At 48.3% G+C, this 19,845-nt stretch overlaps 1 protein-coding gene across 1 annotated transcript in view; it reads left to right on the top strand.

Moving 5' to 3' along the window:
- The window catches only part of LOC147136016 (uncharacterized), a 37,235-nt gene extending 18,328 nt beyond the window's left edge, over positions 1-18,907 (top strand). Inside the window, exon 3 of the mRNA XM_086052587.1 lies at positions 16,969-18,907. Within this exon, the coding sequence (XP_085908713.1) occupies positions 16,969-18,416 (1,448 nt within the window). The 3' untranslated portion in view covers positions 18,417-18,907. The remainder of the gene's footprint in view (positions 1-16,968) is intronic.
- The last annotated feature ends 938 nt before the right edge of the window (positions 18,908-19,845 follow it).

Genomic DNA, 19,845 nt, shown 5'->3' on the forward strand with positions numbered 1-19,845 from the left:
TTCTCCAGGTGGGAGAGTGAAGTGTGGAGGAGGTAGATGATGGCATCATCCACACTGATGCCAGGCTGGTATGCGAACTGGAGTGGGTCCATTGAGGAGCTCACCAGGGGGCGCAGGTGGACAAGGACCAGTCTCTCCAGGGTCTTCATCAGGTGAGACGTCAGCGCCACTGGTCTGAAGCTGTTGAGCTCCTTCGGGTGGGGGGTCTTTGGCACCGGGACCAGGCAGGATGTTTTCCATAGCTGGGGGACCCTGCCCAGCTTCAGGCTCAGGTTGAACATGTGCTGGACAATTCCACACAGCTGGTCTGCGCAGGATTTGAGGAGCTGGGGGCTGATGCCATCTGGACCCGCTGCCTTCCTCGCCTTCATCTTCTTCAGCTGGTTCCTCACCTGAGATGTTGTGAAGGCCAAGGCTGGACAGGAAGGAGTGGTGGCTATCTGGTGTAGCTGGGAGCTGGAGTCTGTGGAGAAAAGAGGGGAGGGGGTGACACGCCCAGCAGGAGGAGTAGGTGGAGACTGCAGCAGGAGAGACTGAGTGGAGGCAGGCATCTGATCGAACCTATTGAAAAAGAGATTCAGCTCATTTGCCCACTGCAGGTCCCCCTCAGTCCGGGTCTTGGGTTGTCCGTGGCCTGAGATGGTCTTCAGGCCCCTCCAGATTCCCCTGGCGTTATTCTGCAGCAGCTGCTCCTCCATCCTCTTCCTGTAGGACCTTTTCCCTTCTCTGATCCTCCTCCTCAGCTGGCGCTGCACAGTCCTCCGCTCCTCTATGTTGCCTGACGCAAAAGCCCTCCTCTTCTCCTTCAGGAGAGCTTTTATGTCTGGTGTGATCCAGGGTTTGTTGTTGGAGAAACACCTTACTGTCCTGATGGGTATGGTGTTCTCCATGCAGAAATTTATATAGTCTGTAACAGTGTCCGTTAGACTACTAATGTCTTCCCCGTGAGCATCGCTGAATACTTCCCACACAGTTGTGCTGAAGCAGTCCTTTAAGGCCTCCTCGGCCTCTCCAGACCATCTCTGAACCGTGCGGGTCACAGCTGGCTGCCTGCGGACCAGAGGTTTGTACACAGACTGGAGAGCCACCAGGTTGTGATCAGCTTTGCCCAGCGGGGGGAGGGGCAGTGATGTGTATGCCTCCTTGGTGTTGGCATAGAAAAGGTCCAGTGTTTTATTGTCTCTGGTGTGGCAGGTGACATACTGTGTGAATGAAGGCAGAGAGGAGGAAGGGGAGGCATGATTGAAGTCACCAGAGATGAGTACCAGGGCATTTAGGTGCTGTGTTTGTAGCCTGCTCACTGCTGCAGTCAAGACATCACAGTCAAGACAAGACAAGAATGGGAGGACGTTAGCTGCCAAAGGCGTTCAACATGTTGGTAGAGGTCATCTGATGCTGGCATGAGCGAGGTGAGATACCACGAAGCAACATTAGTAGACGCCAGAGTGTCCGGACCTTGTAGTGCCCACCCGAGGGCAGTATGGATTGCTGTCGGGCTGCCCTTTGGACCAAATCTCACCGGCTCTTTAGCGGTGATCAAATGTGTATAGTCCGCACCAATCAGTAGCAGTGGTTGCGGCCCGCTAAAGTCTGGGAGGGGGAGACCACGAAGATGGCGGTACCGTTTCTGTAGAAGAACTTTGGGATAGGACTGATCTGCTAAAGCTAATTGGCCTGCTGTATAGGCATCTTCAATGAGGTAGCGCTCTTTTGAATGTGGTAGTGGGGCTACATGGAACGAGACAGACTCACCAGTAAGGTGGACGACGTCTTGGCGAACTGTCCTTAAAGTGAGGGTCTCTGTTTGACCCTTGAGGCCTACCCTCTGAGCAGCAGCCTGTAGGATTCTCGTTTGTTCAGCCCCATCATCCAGAATGGCATGGGTCCGCACCGATCTGCGTCCATTACTTATTGTGATGGGGACCACCTTAAGGTACACCTTCCTTCCCTGCTTGCCGTCGCCGAATGCTGCTTGGCCGCGTGGAGAAATGAGGTCAACACGTGAGTCCGACTTGGCCACATCGTGAAGAACACTTAGATGAATCTCTTGGCACTCTCTACATGGTTTCTTCAAGGTACAAGCTTCAGGTAGATGATTAGTCCTTCCACACTTAAAACAGCGCTTACTATGTTCGAGCCAACTCTTGGGCACTGTACGATGTCTGTGCACTGTGACAAATAGTGTTCAGTACTCTTGCAGAAGAGGCAAAACTTCTTGGACTTTGGTGAACTGGTAGCAGAACGGTTTGCCTCTGTAGGATGACTGTCATCAGGTTTGGTGGTATCGGAGCCATGGTACACAAGCACAGATTTTACTCGATGCTTGGAAGCGGGATCTTGTCTTTCCTTTTTGGATGCACCGGGCTCTCCGGGACGGTGGCGCTGTGCCATTTTAGCCGAGGGCCTTTGCGCTTCTGCCTTGACTTTCAGCCAGTTAGCGAGGTCCCTGAGGTTGTAAGGGTCGAGTTGGTTTGTGTTGAGACGGCCTTGTGATTGGAGGTGCTCTACAAAACTGTCTCTCATGTGTTTTGGCAGCTTACTAAGCAGTCTGTCAACATGACCAGTCGATTTTGTTTCTGTCCCATCCGGTCCCTCCAATGATGTCAGCATTCCGACTAGCAAGTTAACACTGAGGGACAAGTTTTGGAAGCCCGTTACATCTCCTGATTTAACAACAGGGGAATTTAAAATTGCAGCAATCTCACGATGCGAGTTGATGAGGTTGTCCATACTGACGCTGTAATGCCTCCATCGCAGCAGTGTAAGGTTGGGCATAATGCCGGCAGGACTGAGCTATTAGCTTGGCTTCATCCAGGACCAAGTGCTCCATTAGTACACGGTACTTGTAGTGCTCTGAAAGCTCTGTATGGGGCTCAAGGAGGTGATCTAGCGCCATCTTGAGTTCGGTTAACTCCCTCTCGCTGTCATGAACCAACTTTGGCAATTCGGGTACAGGAACAGGCTGCTTCGGCAGGAAGAAACTGCTTGAGGATTGCGGCTTGGTGTGCTGTGGCAGAGAGGCATTGTGCACTTGCGGAGCTGGATTGGCCATAATGTGCATCGGGTGGTAGACAGGTTGTAGAGGTGGACCTGACTGGTGACTTTGCTGCTGGAACGCCGGCTGCACAGTTACAGCTGGTGAAGACTGGTACAGAGGTTGTGGCAGTACAGGAGGGGGGTGTGAAATCTGGTAGTATGGTGCAGATAGAGCCAGGGGTCGACAAGTTGGCGTTATCACAGCTGAAGACGGCTGATATACTGGATAGGTGGGGACTGCCTGCCTAGGCTGGTATTGAATTGATATCTGTGGAGCTGGGCTGCTATACTGGATGCTTGCGGCTGTCACCGTTGGATACATTATTTGATAGGTGGGTTGGTATAACGTAGACACTGGTGGCTGTAATATGCTTGTTATTGTGGGAAGTGGCTGCTTGGGAGCTGCACTAACTTGCATTGTGGATGTTAATGTTTCTGGAAGGGACTGAGTCAGCATGGTAATTTGGTCACGGAAACGGCTTGAGTGAACTTGTCCTAGTCGCTGTGAAGCGTGAAAGTCGGACTCACCGAGAGAGTAATCTGTGAAGCAGTGACTTTGCAGGTCGCATTCACTTTGAGCAGGAGATGGGGGGCCTTGCATACATCGTCGGCAAGTTAGGAGGTGTGCTAACTTGTGGAGCTGTATTCCACTCATTCATCTTATTGGCTGCTGTTGGAGAATGACAAAATGGGCGCCCGAGTGCTGGGAATAGCTGGCCATCTTGACTAACAGACCTGGTCTGAAGGCTGAGTGACTGCAGCCGCTGTGCACTGGCATTTATATTGTCATGTAGAGAAGCAGTATGAGGAATAAGAGAATGAGGAAGGCTGACCTGATAATCCTGAAGATAAGATGGTAGCTGCCGTGGCCTTACTGTTGCTTTGTCATCAGTCACTGTTGTTCTCATCGCGTCCATTTTGCTGATATGGGTGAGGCAATCCAGCTCGAAGGACCAATGTTGCGGAGAGCTAGGACTGTCGGTGAACAATTGGCTTTAATCGCACTTCAATCCATTTCACAGAACACAACAGCTCGCTCATCGCGGCGCATACACATGACCGCAAAAAAACGCGCCAATCTGCCGCTAATCGCTAACGGCTAACAGACCACAGACTCGATAGGACCCTTTAGCTGTCCAACAATATGCCCGACCTAAATTAATGTAAACAAAGAGGACCCATTAGCTGCCCGAAAACGTGCCTGGTGCTAAGCACACAAACTAAACAGCAAACAATGCATGTGCAAACAAAGCAGTAATGAGGAATTTATAACACTACCCTAAAGCTAGAGAAACTCAATTTTTAGATCTATCCTTGTAATGATTTGATGATTTTGATCACTAACAATCCTTTCAAACACTTTCGCTAAAATATACAATTTAGAGATTGGTCCATAGTTATTGACATTTGTGGGTTCATCCCATTTTTAACATGGGGAGAACAAATGATGACTTCCAGATTTTAGGGATTTTGTTGCTACTGAGACTCAGGTTATAAACATGTGAGAGAGGCTCAGCAATAAAATCGGCAGCTAACTTTAAGAAAAATGGTTCAATTTTATCAGGCCCTGCCGCTTTACTTGTGTCCAGCCTCTTCAGTACATTATTAACCTCAGAGACAGATACAGGCTCAAACTCAAATGGACAAGTGATTGGTCTACTCCCTGTGTCAAAGTTGGGTTAACACTGGTCAGTTCATCATTTTTCACTTCAGGATTTAATGACTTAAACAATGACCCATCAGAAATAAGATGATCATTAAAACAGTTTAATATAGCTGTCTTGTCAGACAGTATACCAGACCGAGTGATTAAGAAACTTGGTAAATCTAGTGGTCATCACTTTACCTGAAGATTTTATGCCAGAATTATTTGTGGATTGTTTATATTTTTTATGGATACGTTAAAAAAAAGTCAGATTTAGCTCTCTTAATAAGGGAAGTACATTTATTTCTAAGATGACGAAAGCTGAGCCAGTCCAATTCTGTCTTTGTTTTCCGAGCCGCAGCCCAAGCGATGTCTCGCTCTTTGAGAAGGTTTCCAATTTCCAGTGTAAACCAAGAATTATTTCGCCCCTTCACCCTAAACTTCCGAAAAGGAGCATGCTTATTAACAATACAGTGGAATTCATCAGAAAAGTAATCCAGAGCTAAGTCTACATCACCAAATAGAGCAAGTTTACTCCACTCAATGGCAGCTACATCATGCATAAAACCTGGGATGCAAAAGTTTTTAACATCTCGTTTGCATATAATCTTGGGCTTTGACTTTGGAAGCTTGGAGTTCCTTATAGCTGCAATGGTACAATGATCGCTCAGGTCATCTGCGAACACACCTGTATCAGTGTACTCGTGGGGAGCATTTGTTAGAATGAGATCAAGTAAGATTTTGAAGTGTTTTTAGTATTTGGGCGGGTTGGGGAATTGATAGTTGAGTTGAATTAAGAGAGTTACAGACAATTTTGAAATGATCAGAATAGTCAAGCCCTTTTCACACTGCACTCGGCCAGTATGAAAGGGCCGCGCTGCCGGACGGAGCGACGACGGCACCGAAGTGGCCAGCATGCCCATATTAGGAAGTGCTGGAGTAGCAGCCTGCTAGGAAGTAAACGGTTCAGATGATAAGTAAACCGCATCTCCCCAAGATGTATATATCACTGTTGCAGAAGAATGCCCTATCCATGCTCATTACAAGAAGTGGAAGAAGTAGACAGATCAGCAGAAAAGAGAATGGGAGCATCCTTTGGCGAGTGGCTCGGTTGGAATTTGGCGTGGTGAAACACTTTTTTTAGCTCTTCTCACATCACATTGAGCAGGGCGCAGCGCGCCGTCGTCAAACCCAATCATTGTGTACGTGGTGAGGGGCGGGGACCACGGAACCTTGCGGTGCTAGGCGGCGCGGTATTGCAAGAGGACTTCTGCCGCGACGGCAAGGTGCCTTGAATAGAACAATGTTCTATTTGAAAGCGGCATCGCCATGACGTCAGACAAGCGCCTCCAATAGGAGAGGGGCTGGCGGAGTAATCTCGCGCTATGTTTGCGGACTCACATAGGTAATTGAACGAAGACAATGGAAGGAACCTTGATAAATGCCGTGGCTCAATTTTTCGAGCTTTGGGACACAACCAAACAATCCTACCGTGACATTTTCCAGAAGACACAGCGATGGATGGAGGTGGCCAAAATGCTGGATGTGCCAGGTTGCTTGAAAATGGATCGAGGCAAAATGTGACTCAAAGTTGATAAACAAACAAACAAACGTAATTGGTATATGTCTATACATACAGTACATGTGGCCATTAATTTACAGTACACATATCTGGTATGTTATTACAAAATCCAAAGTACTTGCAACCCCACGCCCCCCCCCCCCACCTTCACTGTGCATGCAACAGTGGAAGACATAAAGAAGAGGTAAAGGAAAAAAAACCTTCGTGACCGCTACATGTCGTGACCGCTACATAAAAGAGAGGAGAGGTACAGAAGAAAAGAGGAGCGGTTCAGAGGCTGAAAAAAGGACAATTTGGAGGTACTATAATATATATTTTTATTCATATTTATTTTTGGAAACAAGAGTGATGGAGAGGGAAACCCGCTCCAATATTGTGCGTACCCCCAAAATGTTACTCATGGTTCGCATTTGATGTGTGATGAGAGACAAATAGCCAGGCGTTCGACGGGCGAAATTTATTCAGTGTGATAACTGAATAGGATATTTCAACATACACATAATATTATTATTTGTTAATTTCGAAGTATTTGTGTATAGATTGAATTTTACAAGGCATATTTTAATATTTGGAAGGTATTTGGAAACGTTTTCTGTGTGAGTCCGCCAAGAACTCATTAGATTATTCTGACAGCTTCTCCTATTGGAGGTGTTTGTCTGGCGTCACGGTGACGACGCTCTCGAGTAGAACATCAATACAAGGCACCTTGCCGCCGCGGCAGGAGTACTCTTGCCGCGCAGCACCGCGCCGCCCGGCACCGCAGCATTCCGTGGTCCCTGCCCCTCACCACATACACAATGAATTGATTTGACGACGGCGCGCTGCGCCCTGCTCAATGCGGTGTGAATGGGGCTTTAGCCAACTAGTCAAGATTTAAGTCACCAGCCAAAATAAGCTCACTGAAATTTAAACCACTCACATAAGATGCAAGAGAGGTGAGGGCTTCAGGGGAGGCAGAAGGAGGTCTATAGCACTCTGAGTGTAAGGGACTGGCCATCGGAGAAATCAAGCTTCAGGGCGAGGAGTTCAAATTGTTTAGTGATGGAAAGTAAAGCTAGCATGTTAACCGGAAATTAGTGTTTTATATATGTAGCCACTCTTCCACCTTTCCGAGGGCGATCACACCGAAAGATATTATACCCATCTATAGTGACGTCCTTGTCAGACACTGATTTACTTAGCCATGTTTCTGATAAAATAAGGATATCAGCATTGGTTGCTTGAATCCAGATTTTGGCAAAATCAAATTTGGGGAGCAGACTCCTAATATTTATATGAATTAATCACAGGCCAAACCTGGCTCTAAATTCACCAGGAGTAGAAATGTTATTTAAAGCGGGGCCTGGATTAGGTTGTACATTGCCGATGTGGCTCATATTGTCGATAAGTCTGATTTCAGTAAGCGTAAAGCATCTTACGGGGAAAACTGGACCATGGGTAAGCAAGACAACCAGGGACAGTACAAGTGTTAACAAAATTACTAAGATTGTTTTACCAGTCCAGCCTGTGGCAAGTAAAAAGTCAGGCTGACGTTAGCAGAGAGCCAGGCGGTAGCAGGTGGAGGGCCAGGCTAAGGCTGGCAGAGGGTCAGGCTGAGGCTAGCACAGGTCCAGGCTGAAGCTAGCAGAGGGCAAGGCTGTAGCAGGTGGAAGGCCAGGCTGTAGCAGGTGGAAGGCCAGGCTAAGCTAGCACAGGTCCAGGCTGAAGCTAGCAAAGGGCCAGGCTGTAGCAGGTGGAAGGCCAGGCTGAAGCTATCAGAGGTCCAGGCTGAAGCCTATAAGGGCCAGGCTGAGGCTAGCACAGGGGGCCAGGCTCAAGCTAGTAGAGGGCCAGGCTGTAGCAGGCGGAAGGCCAGGCTGAAGCAAGCAGAGGTCCAGGCTGAGGCTAGCACAGGTCCAGGCTGAAGCTAGCAGAGGGCCAGGCTGTAGCAGGTGGAAGGCCAGGCTGAAGCTAACAGAGGGCCAGGCTGTAGCAGGTGGAAGGCCAGGCTGAAGCTAGCAGAGGTCCAGGCTGAAGCCTATAAGGGCCAGGCTGAGGCTAGCACAGGGGGCCAGGCTCAAGCTAGTAGAGGGCCAGGCTGTAGCAGGCGGAAGGCCAGGCTGAAGCAAGCAGAGGTCCAGGCTGAGGCTAGCACAGGTCCAGGCTGAAGCTAGCAAAGGTCCAGGCTGAAGCTGGCAGAGGTCCAGGCTGAAGCCGGCAGAGGTCCAGGCTGAAGCCCGCAGAGGTCCAGGCTGAAGCCGGCAGAGGTCCAGGCTGAAGCTGGCAGAGGTCGAGGATGAAGCTGGCAGAGGTCCAGGCTGTATCAGCTAGAAGGCCAGGCTGAAGCTAACAGAGGGCCAGGCTGTAGCAGGCGGAAGGCCAGGCTGAAGCAAGCAGAGGTCCAGGCTGAGGCTAGCACAGGTCCAGGCTGAAGCTAGCAAAGGTCCAGGCTGAAGCTAGCGAAGGTCCAGGCTGAAGCCGGCAGAGGTCCAGGCTGAAGCCGGCAGAGGTCCAGGCTGAAGCCGGCAGAGATCCAGGCTGAAGCCGGCAGAGGTCCAGGCTGAAGCCGCTAGAGGTCCAGGCTGAAGCCGCTAGAGGTCCAGGCTGAAGCCGCTAGAGGTCCAAGATGAAGCCGGTAGAGGTCCAGGATGAAGTTGTCAGAGGTCCAGGATGAAGTTGTCAGAGGTCCAGGATGAAGCAGATGGAAGGCCAGGCTGAAGCTATCAGAAGGCCAGACTATAGCAGGTGGAAGGCTAGGCTGAAGCTAGCAGAGGGCCAGGCTGTAGCAGGTGGAAGGCCAGGCTGAAGTTACCATGGATCCAGGCTGAAGCTAGCAGAGGGCAAGGGTGAGGCTAGCATACGTCCAGGCTGAAGCTAGCAGAGGGCCAGGTTGAGGCTAGCACAGGACCAAGCTGTAGCAGGTATGTGGAAGGCCGGCTAAAGCTAGCAGAAGACCAGGCTGTAGTAAATTCATAACTGGGCTGAGGCTATCAGAGGCCAGGCTAAAGCTAGCAGGCTCAAGCAAGCAAAGGCCCAGGCTGTAGTGGTTAGATGGCCTGGCTGAAGCTAGTAGTGATCCAGGCTGTGACAGGTGGCTGGCCAGGCTAAGGCTAGGAGAGGCACTGGCTGAGGCTAGCACAGGTCCAGGCTGAAGCTGGCAGAGATCCAGGCTGACGCTGTCAGAGGTCCAGAATGAAGCAGTCAGAGGTCCAGGCTGTAGCAGATAGAAGGCCAGGCTGAAGCTAGCAGAGGTCCAGGCTGAAGCCGGCAGAGGTCCAGGCTGAAGCCGGCGGAGGTCCAGGATGAAGCAGATGGAAGGCCAGGCTGAAGGTATCAGAAGGCTAGGCTGTAGCAGGTGGAAGGCTAGGCTGAAGCTAGCAGAGGTCCAGGCTGAAGCCGGCAGAGGTCCAGGCTGAAGCCCGCAGAGGTCCAGGCTGAAGCCCGCAGAGGTCCAGGCTGAAGCCGGCAGAGGTCCAGGCTGAAGCCGGCAGAGGTCCAGGCTGAAGCCGGCAGAGGTCCAGGCTGAAGCCGGCAGAGGTCCAGGCTGAAGCCGGCAGAGGTCCAGGCTGAAGCCGGCAGAGGTCCAGGCTGAAGCTGGCAGAGGTCCAGGCTGTATCAGCTAGAAGGCCAGGCTGAAGCTAACAGAGGGCCAGGCTGTAGCAGGCGGAAGGCCAGGCTGAAGCAAGCAGAGGTCCAGGCTGAGGCTAGCACAGGTCCAGGCTGAAGCTAGCAAAGGTCCAGGCTGAAGCTAGCGAAGGTCCAGGCTGAAGCCGGCAGAGGTCCAGGCTGAAGCCGGCAGAGGTCCAGGCTGAAGCCGGCAGAGATCCAGGCTGAAGCCGGCAGAGGTCCAGGCTGAAGCCGCTAGAGGTCCAGGCTGAAGCCGCTAGAGGTCCAGGCTGAAGCCGCTAGAGGTCCAGGATGAAGTTGTCAGAGGTCCAGGATGAAGCAGATGGAAGGCCAGGTTGAAGCTATCAGAAGGCCAGACTATAGCAGGTGGAAGGCTAGGCTGAAGCTAGCAGAGGGCCAGGCTGTAGCAGGTGGAAGGCCAGGCTGCAGTTACCATGGATCCAGGCTGAAGCTAGCAGAGGGCAAGGGTGAGGCTAGCATACGTCCAGGCTGAAGCTAGCAGAGGGCCAGGTTGAGGCTAGCACAGGACCAAGCTGTAGCAGGTATGTGGAAGGCCGGCTAAAGCTAGCAGAAGACCAGGCTGTAGTAAATTCATAACTGGGCTGAGGCTATCAGAGGCCAGGCTAAAGCTAGCAGGCTCAAGCAAGCAAAGGCCCAGGCTGTAGTGGTTAGATGGCCTGGCTGAAGCTAGTAGTGATCCAGGCTGTGACAGGTGGCTGGCCAGGCTAAGGCTAGGAGAGGCACTGGCTGAGGCTAGCACAGGTCCAGGTTGAAGCTGGCAGAGGTCCAGGCTGAAGCTGGCAGAGGTCCAGGCTGACGCTGTCAGAGGTCCAGAATGAAGCAGTCAGAGGTCCAGGCTGTAGCAGATAGAAGGCCAGGCTGAAGCTAGCAGAGGTCCAGGCTGAAGCCGGCAGAGGTCCAGGCTGAAGCCGGCAGAGGTCCAGGCTGAAGCCGGCGGAGGTCCAGGATGAAGCAGATGGAAGGCCAGGCTGAAGGTATCAGAAGGCTAGGCTGTAGCAGGTGGAAGGCTAGGCTGAAGCTAGCAGAGGTCCAGGCTGAAGCCGGCAGAGGTCCAGGCTGAAGCCCGCAGAGGTCCAGGCTGAAGCCCGCAGAGGTCCAGGCTGAAGCCGGCAGAGGTCCAGGCAGAAGCCGGCAGAGGTCCAGGCTGAAGCCGGCAGAGGTCCAGGCTGAAGCCGGCAGAGGTCCAGGCTGAAGCCGGCAGAGGTCCAGGCTGAAGCCGGCAGAGGTCCAGGCTGAAGCCGGCAGAGGTCCAGGCTGCAGCCGGCAGAGGTCGAGGATGAAGCTGGCAGAGGTCCAGGCTGTATCAGCTAGAAGGCCAGGCTGAAGCTAACAGAGGGCCAGGCTGTAGCAGGCGGAAGGCCAGGCTGAAGCAAGCAGAGGTCCAGGCTGAGGCTAGCACAGGTCCAGGCTGAAGCTAGCAAAGGTCCAGGCTGAAGCTAGCGAAGGTCCAGGCTGAGGCTAGCACAGGTCCAGGCTGAAGCCGGCAGAGGTCCAGGCTGAAGCCGGTAGAGGACCAGGCTGAAGTTGGCAGAGGTCCAGGATGAAGCAGATGGAAGGCCAGGCTGAAACTATCAGAAGGCCAGGCTGAAACTATCAGAAGGCCAGGCTGAAGCTAGCAGAGGGCCAGGCTGTAGCAGGTGGAAGGCCAGGCAGGCTGAAGCTAGCATGTGTCCAGGCTGAAGCTAGCAGAGGGCCAGGGTGAGGCTAGCACAGGTCCAAGAAGTAGCAAGCGGGTGGAAGGCCGGCTAAAGCTAGCAGAAGACCAGGCTGTAGTAAATTCAAAACTGGGCTGTGAGGCTAGCAGAGGCCAGGGCTGTTGCAGGTGGAGGGCCAGGCTAAAGCTAGCAGGCTAAAGCAAGCAAAGGCCCAGGCTGTAGTGGTTAGATGACCTGGCTGAAGCTAGTAGTGATCTAGGCTGTGACAGGTGGCTAGCCAGGCTAAGGCCAGCAGAGGCACTGGCTGTAGCAGATGAGATAGCATGTAGGTTTTGAAGTCCATAAAAGTCCATCAAACAACCATCAATGCTCCTTATGGAAAAGATGTGAGAGTAAGCCTTCCTTCGCCAACCTTTTAGTTTGAAACAAATAAGAAACTCTATAAAACAGACGTGAATTCAGGGCACACTGACAAGAAGACAAACAAAGACTATGCTGGCAGCCATCTTGGATTGGGGGCGTGACGTGACAGGTGAGTTTTCTCATGTTTATTAGTAGGAGTTAGGTTAAGAGCTTGTCTTTGATTTGTTTTATTTTGGAGACAGAGTTAGGGTCCTTAGATTTATTTTGTTTGTTGTGTTGGCATATTTCTACCTCTGAAGTCATACCAATAAACCACTAAAAGATATCGTTTTTGTGCACACTGGCCTGCTTAGGAGTGGGAGGATGATGGGAGCATTTACTTTGATTATGTTTCAGGTTTCCCTAGGCCAGTAACTGTAATTGTTTAAGTGCAATAAATTCTAACTGTTGATTTGGTTCCCTCTAGCTTTCTCTACACCTCAGTTGAATTTAATTTATTTTGGTTAGTTAGGCAAGTAGTTAAGGCATCCGCCAAACCCCAAAGGTGAAATTCTCACATACAGTCCTCTAAGCTCCGGCACACATGGCATTCTGATTAATATTGCGTTTGAGTTAAGCAGCAAAAATCACTCATTTTTAAACATCTGTGGAGGCAGCCATTTTGTCACTTCTGTTAACTTTTAATGGTGAGACTTTTATCCGAGCAGTGTATGAATATGACATTATTAACATTAGAAGGCCAGTCATGTGTGACTTGATCTCATATCTGTACATGTTTTGCACCAAGGGCAGTAATAAATCTTTTTTATTTTTTTTAAATAGTCAAAGTAATACTCCAAAAATGTCAAAATAATATGAAAAGTACCAATTGCAAAAGGTTTAATTGGGCCAGTGACCGTTGTCTGGACGTTATGCGCTGCAAAAAAACTAAAGACGAAAAGCAATAAAATGAAGACGATATCAATATCACTTAATTTAGGCAAAATTACATGCCACCAGCGGCACGGTGGTCGACTGGTTAGCACGTCCGCCTCACAGTTCAGAGGTCGTGGGCTCGATCCCGGCTCCGGCCTCCCTGTGTGGAGTTTGCATGTTCTCCCCGTGCCTGTGTGGGTTTCCTCCGGGTACTCCAGTTTCCTCCCACATTCCAAAAACATGCATGGTAAGTTGATTGGACTGTCTAAATTGCCCCTAGGTGTGATTGTGAGTGCGGATGTTTGTCTCTGTGTGCCCTGCGATTGGCTGGCAACCAGTTCAGGGTGTCCCCCGCCTACTGCCCAAAGACAGCTGGGATAGGCTCCAGCATGCCCGCGACCCTTTTGAGGATAAGCGGTATGGATAATGAATGAATGAATGAATATATGCCACCATATGGACCTCAGCATGGTTCTCGAGGGTGTATGGGAGTTCGCCCAACCAGTCTACATGTGTTTTGTGGACTTGGAGTTAGACTTGGCGTTCGACCATGTCCCTCTGGGAGTTCTGTGGGGGGTGCTTCGGTAGTACGGGGTGCTGAGCCCCCTGATAAGGGCTGTACCACCGATGTCAGAGTTTGGTCCGCATTTCCGGCAGTAAGTCGGATTTGTTTCCAGTGAGGGTTGGACTCCGCCAAGTCACGATTCTGTTCATCACTTTTATGGACAGAATTTCTAGGCACAGCCGAGATGTGGAGGAGGTCCGGTTAGGTGGCCTCAGTATTTTGCCTGCTTTTTGCAGATGACGTGGTACTGTTGGCTTCTTCAAGCCGCGATCTCAAACTCTCGCTGGAGCGGTTCACAGCCAAGTGTGAAGCGGTCGGAATGAAAATCAGCACCTCCAAATATGAGACCATGGTCCTCAGTCGGAAAAGGGTGGCGTGCCCTCTCCAGGTCGGGGATGGGATTCTGCCCCAAGTGGAGGAGTTCAAATATCTTGGGGTCTTGTTCACGAGTGAGGCTGAAGCCGGCGGAGGATGGAACGGGAGATCGACAGGCGGATCGGTGCAGCGTCTGCTGTGATGCGGACCCTGTATCGGTCTGTCGTGGTGAAGAAGGAGTTCAGCCGAAAGGCGAAGCTCTGAATTTACCGGTCAATCTACGTTCCTACTCTCACCTATGGTCATGAGCTGTGGGTCATGACTGAAAGAACAAGATGTCGGATACGAGCAGCCGAAATCGGTTTCCTTTGCAGAGTGTCCGGGCTCTCCCTTAGAGATAGGGTGAGAAGTTCGGCCATCCGGGAGGGACTCAGAGTCGAGCCGCGGCTCCTCCGCGTTGAGAGGAGCCAGTTGAGGTGGCTCGTGGCATCTGATTAGGATGCCTCCTGGACGCCTCCCTGGTGAGGTGTTCCGGGCATGTCCCACCGGCAGGGGACCCCGAGGACAACCCAGAACACGCTGGAGAGACTATGTCTCCCGGCTTGCCTGGGAACGCCTTGGGATCCCTCCGGAAGAGCTGGAAGATGTTGCTGGGGAGAGGCAAGTCTGGGCTTCCCTCCTGAAGCTGCTGCCTCCGCGACCCGACTTCAGATAAGCGGGAGATAATGGATGGATGGATATATGCCACCATAATTGGACACTCTAAATTGCCCCTAGCTGTGATTGTGAGTGCAGATGTTTGTTTGTCTCTGTGGCCCCTCTGATTGGCTGGCAACCAATTCGGGGTGTCCCCCGCCTACTGCCCGAAGACAGATTGGATAGGCTCCAACACTCTCCGCTACACTTGTGAGGAGAAGCGGTATGGATGGATGAATTCAAAGTTTACAATGCAAATACTTTGTGTATTTAGGGGCTATTTTAGCCCAAACATTCAAGACATTTTGTTAATTTAAATTCTATTGATGTAACAATTGATGGATGGATGGATATATGCCACCAGAAAAGTAAATTTCTCACCTTTTTTTTTTTTTTCCCCATCAATACATGGCACACTTGCAGCTTTAATTGTAGTGGTACCGTGTGGACACATGTGAGTTGTGTGCTAAATATCTTGTGAAATATGGTGCAAAAAGGGATTTGTACTTGTGTGGTGAAGGGCGAGCGCTCTTGATTTTTCTGTCAATGACTTTAAATTCGAGTTGACCAACCCGCAGGCGATTCTATGTAGAGCCGTGGCCGAAATGGTAGTGTCTGCCAAGAGAGGGCCTATCAGAAGCCTTAATAGTTTCATATTATTCTGCCACTTATGGAACTTTCAGTCACTTTGCTGCTGCATCAATTCATGAAGAAGTCCGCTCTAGGCGGCCTAGCTTAATGCCGAAGGCAATTCCACATTGTTCTGCTATTTGTTCATTTATCAGTCAATTATTGGGGGATCCACAAACAAATCACACACTTGTATGATAGACTGTGACAATTTTCAACCAATTCCGACATCGAGAAAGTTCTCATTAGAGAGCTCCGGACGTCCCCTCACTGATCCCAGCGTGTTTGTTTACGCACTCATGCAGGCAGGTTGGGCGAATGATCTACAATGGAGAGCAGTGATAAAATTAGCGTTTTTCTGTCAACGTTCTGTCCAAGTGAATTCACATCTCACTTTGATGTACATTTCTCTAGTTTAGGTATTACTTTTTAAATACTATTTTGCTAAAATAAAATTACCTAAATTCAATGTTTTTTCCGCCTAGGTTCAATAGTTAAAAAAGAAAAGGACAAAAAAGAACCAACAACAATTCAATACATATCAATTTCGACAAAGGCTTGTTAGCATTTTTTTTTTTTTTTTTAGTACCGGTATTTAAAAAATAAAAAGCACACGTAGCTCACCAACACTGTCTAAAAGGCAAGTATACATACGCGCATAGCCACCAGTCTACCAACGTGTGTGAAATGCCTTAAAGTGGCACGCCTCCCGCATGTGAAGATGGCCTCAAAGCATTGAAGCGCTGGCTGCACCTGCGCTCCTCATCGAAAAGTATGACGCGCGGAGTGGAGCTTTTTTGTTCGCCAACAGCCATGGCAAGCCGACCGACATGACAGTACATAAGGCTTGTTTTCAAACTACCGTGGCTCGAGGTGGGAACTCGTCCAATCTGGCTGAGCACCTCGCTGACCGGCGTCCAGAGAGTTATACCACAGCGACAGGTTGCGATGCATTCCTAATACCTCAAAAATAAGTAGGGTGAGAATTATTTGGTCACAATTTCACGAGACATTCAACTAGCTGGGAGCGGATTAGAGAAGAGTAGACGCACCCGCATGTACACACCCACAAGCAACATTACGTTGAGTCATTATCAATTAAATGAACATATTTGCTTGACCGTAACGGTGCAAATGTATTGTCAATATCAACAATGGATGACATGAAATGCAGTCAAATAGGTCAAGAATATGGCATGTGATGTAAAAACGTATCGCGAATAAGTATGTACATACATTGACATACATGATGCTTATACAAACATGCAGACATTGATCTCATTATTTTAAAAAAACTGTTCTTAATTAAAATCTGAACTGGCTAATTCTGTGTCCAAGCATCGAGGTTAACCAGCTGCATATCTGGCCATGAAAATTAACATAACCTGCTCAATACTGCATTACAGTAGATGTCACACGAATGGCTCTATACACCTCTGTGCACATTGTCTACTAGTGACATTTAAATCAATAAATATTTGCTGGTTAGCTCCGGGGCTTATGAGTGCGTGAGGGCAGCCCTGCCTGCAAGGGCTTCAAAATAAGGCTTTGATGTTCATGTATTATTTAGAAGGCGTTTGTGCCTTAACGGTTCAGAAAATGGATGATTGGGTGCCGTATTCTTTGAAGCTTTCATGTTAACTTTTGCTTTTGCAGTGCTTAAATGTTAGTGAGGTTAGTGTTAACAAATGTTACATCGACGTGTGCACCTGTTGGTTAGGTTAACAAATGCTCATAGATGCAGTCGTGCTAATCATTTCTTCAAGGGGCTCATGTGCCGCTTTTGTCACCGCTCAAAAAGGTGCAACGTCACAAAAATGCATCAGGAAGTGAATTTGCAAATGCTGAACAGTAAGTAGTAATCTTAACTTATCTGGCTCTCATAATAACCTTCATTATAAATATGAACTATAATGCCATGTCTTTTGGTGTCTTGCAGACATCAGTGAATATGTTCCTCCTCACATTAAAGAGGAAGAGGAGGACGAAGAGATCCCCCAATTTAAAGAGGAAGAGCAGCAGCTGTCCCCTTATGTTAAACAGGAGGATGAACAAGTGTGCCCCTGCATAAAAGAGGAGGGAGAAGATCCCCCCTACATCAAAGACGAGGAGGACCAGGATATCTGCAAGTTGCCATCGACTCATGTATCTTTGAAGAGTAAAGATGAAGGTCAAAGTGAGGTGGACAGAGGGGCCGAGTCTCCAAGCAGCAGTTCATGTGGTGATGGGGACTACTGGGGAGGATCACAAGGAGACGGCCTCCGTCCTCCACTATCTGATAGTGATGAGATGTCATCAAATGGTGATGGTGATGATGATGATGAAGAAGAATGTGGAGGTGATATGCCATGGAACAATGACAACAAATGCTCGAAATGTTCTAAGTGTGGGAAAACTTACGCTTTCAAGAGACGTTTAGCACACATGAGAATACACTCTGAAGAGAAACCTTTTTCCTGCTCAGTTTGTGGCAAAAGATTCTCTCGGAAGGAAATCTTAAGAGGTCACACCAGAACACACACTGGTGAGAAACCTTTTGCCTGTTCAGTTTGTGGCCAAACATTTTCTCAGAAGGGAAGCTTAATAGGTCACACCAGAACACACACTGGTGAGAAACCTTTTGGCTGTTCAGTTTGTGGCCAAAGATTCTCTCGGAAGGAAAACTTAATAAGTCACACCAGAACCCACACTGGTGAGAAACCTTTTGCATGCTCAGTTTGTAGCCAAAGATTCTCTCAGAAGGAACACTTAATAAGTCACACCAGAACACACACCGGTGAGAAACCTTTTGCCTGCTCAGTTTGTGGTCAAAGGTTCTCTCAGAAGGGAAGCTTAACTTATCACAGAAAAACCCACACTGATGAGAAACCTTTTGCCTGTTCAGTTTGTGGCCAAAGATTCTCTCTGAAGGGAAGCTTAGTAAGTCACACCAGAACACACACTAATGAGAAACCTTTTGTCTGCTCAGTTTGTGGCCAAAGATTCTCTCAGAAGGGAAGCTTAACTTATCACAGAAGAACACACACTAATGAGAAACCTTTTGTCTGCTCAGTTTGTGGCCAAAGATTCTCTCAGAAGGGACACTTAATAGGTCACACCAGAACCCACACTGGTGAGAAACCTTTTGCCTGTTCAGTTTGTGGCCAAACATTTTCTCAGAAGGGAAGCTTGATAGGTCATACCAGAACCCACACTGGTGAGAAACCTTTTGCCTGTTCAGTTTGTGGCCAAAGATTCTCTTTGAAGGGAAACTTAATAGGTCACACCAGAACCCACACTGGTGAGAAACCTTTTGCCTGCTCAGTTTGTGGCCAACGCTTCTCATGGAAGGTTTCTGTCAAGAGACACAAGTGTGCTGGTGGCAACCGCAATAATCAGACGACATGAACATGAACATGAAAATGTTAATATTTAACAGCTAAAGCAGAGGTGCTCAATACGTTGTTCACGATCTACCCGTCGATCGCAAAGGTAATATTGGTAGATCGCATGACATTTGTAATGGCAGCCATCTGTATTTTGAAATATGATGCCTTTATTTTGAAAATGTCATACCGGAAGTTGCATCTTACAGAATCTCCGTCCGCTTTACGCAGAGACTTAGCGGCATTCACCATGCGTGTTGCTTACTTTTTCCTCGTTGTTTTCCCAAAACCGAGAAAATATACCAAATTGATATAACAAGTTCGTTGAAGCATCACATTTTTGACATTAATGATTATCTCTGGGAGAAGACTGCTGTTGGTTGAAAGCAGGTGGTCAGTACTATTTTGCATTGTCGATCATGATTAGCTTTGACACTAAGCAAAGCTATCTTTGTCATAAATGTAATATGTTGTTTTATGTTGTATGTCTAAACTTTTAATTCTACGGTGTGTTTTGCTGACGAATAAACATCTCTAAAAGGAACTGGAATCTTGCATCCAATCAATATGGGCGGCATCCTGTAACATAGACAAAACAACAACTAATTTATATATTTTTAAAAAAAAGTAACTTCTTGATTGATCACATGGACTGTGAAGAAACTTTGACTTTTGATAGGAAGGTGGGGAAGTGTCCATACAATTCTGCATTCAATACAAAAAAAATCAAACTGAGTCTTTGTTTTTTTAATCAATGAAATAGGCTGTTTATGTTGACGTTGGAGGTTTGTTGAAGCTAATCAGAGTAACCAGAGTTCATTTTATATTGTTTCTCTTTTCATATATGTTTGTTCTTCTAAATTGTTTTCTTGATAAATGTTGTTTTAGGGATGTGTGTGTTCTATATGATCATTTTTTTAGTTTAAATGCATTAATACATTTTGTTAGTCAAAGGCTATTTATCTTCTGGTTTTTACGTGATCATTTCTCACTGGACAGTGATTGTGAAATCAGGGCTTGTCCAGTCATCCTGGAAAAGTTAAGGAAATTGAACATATGTTTCTAGTTTACATTATATTCAATTAAATATTCAATGATTAAACCAAATAAGCAAATATCATCCATTATTTTATTCCACTTCAAAGGAAAATATGAGCATGAACTTTCAAATACATTTTAACGATGAGTCCACCCTACATCACATCATTCACTGATTTTTGCAAGGGGATCTGGCCGGAGGAGGGGTAATCTCAGACAGGGGTATTGTCAGACCGGAAAGGGTATTCTCAGAAAGGAAGTGGTAGTGGTGGTAAAGATTTGTGGTCGTAAAGATTGGCAAATAAAAGCTTTTAAATTTTGCAAATAAAGCGTTTACATTTTCAACATGAAGTGATGGTAATAAAGATTTGAAAATAAAGTGATGAAAATAAAAAAGATTACATTTTCACAAC

This window comes from Filicampus tigris, chromosome 14 (genome assembly GCF_054856515.1).
Source record: "Filicampus tigris isolate MCC_2025a chromosome 14, RoL_Ftig_1.0, whole genome shotgun sequence".
NCBI lineage: Eukaryota > Metazoa > Chordata > Actinopteri > Syngnathiformes > Syngnathidae > Filicampus > Filicampus tigris.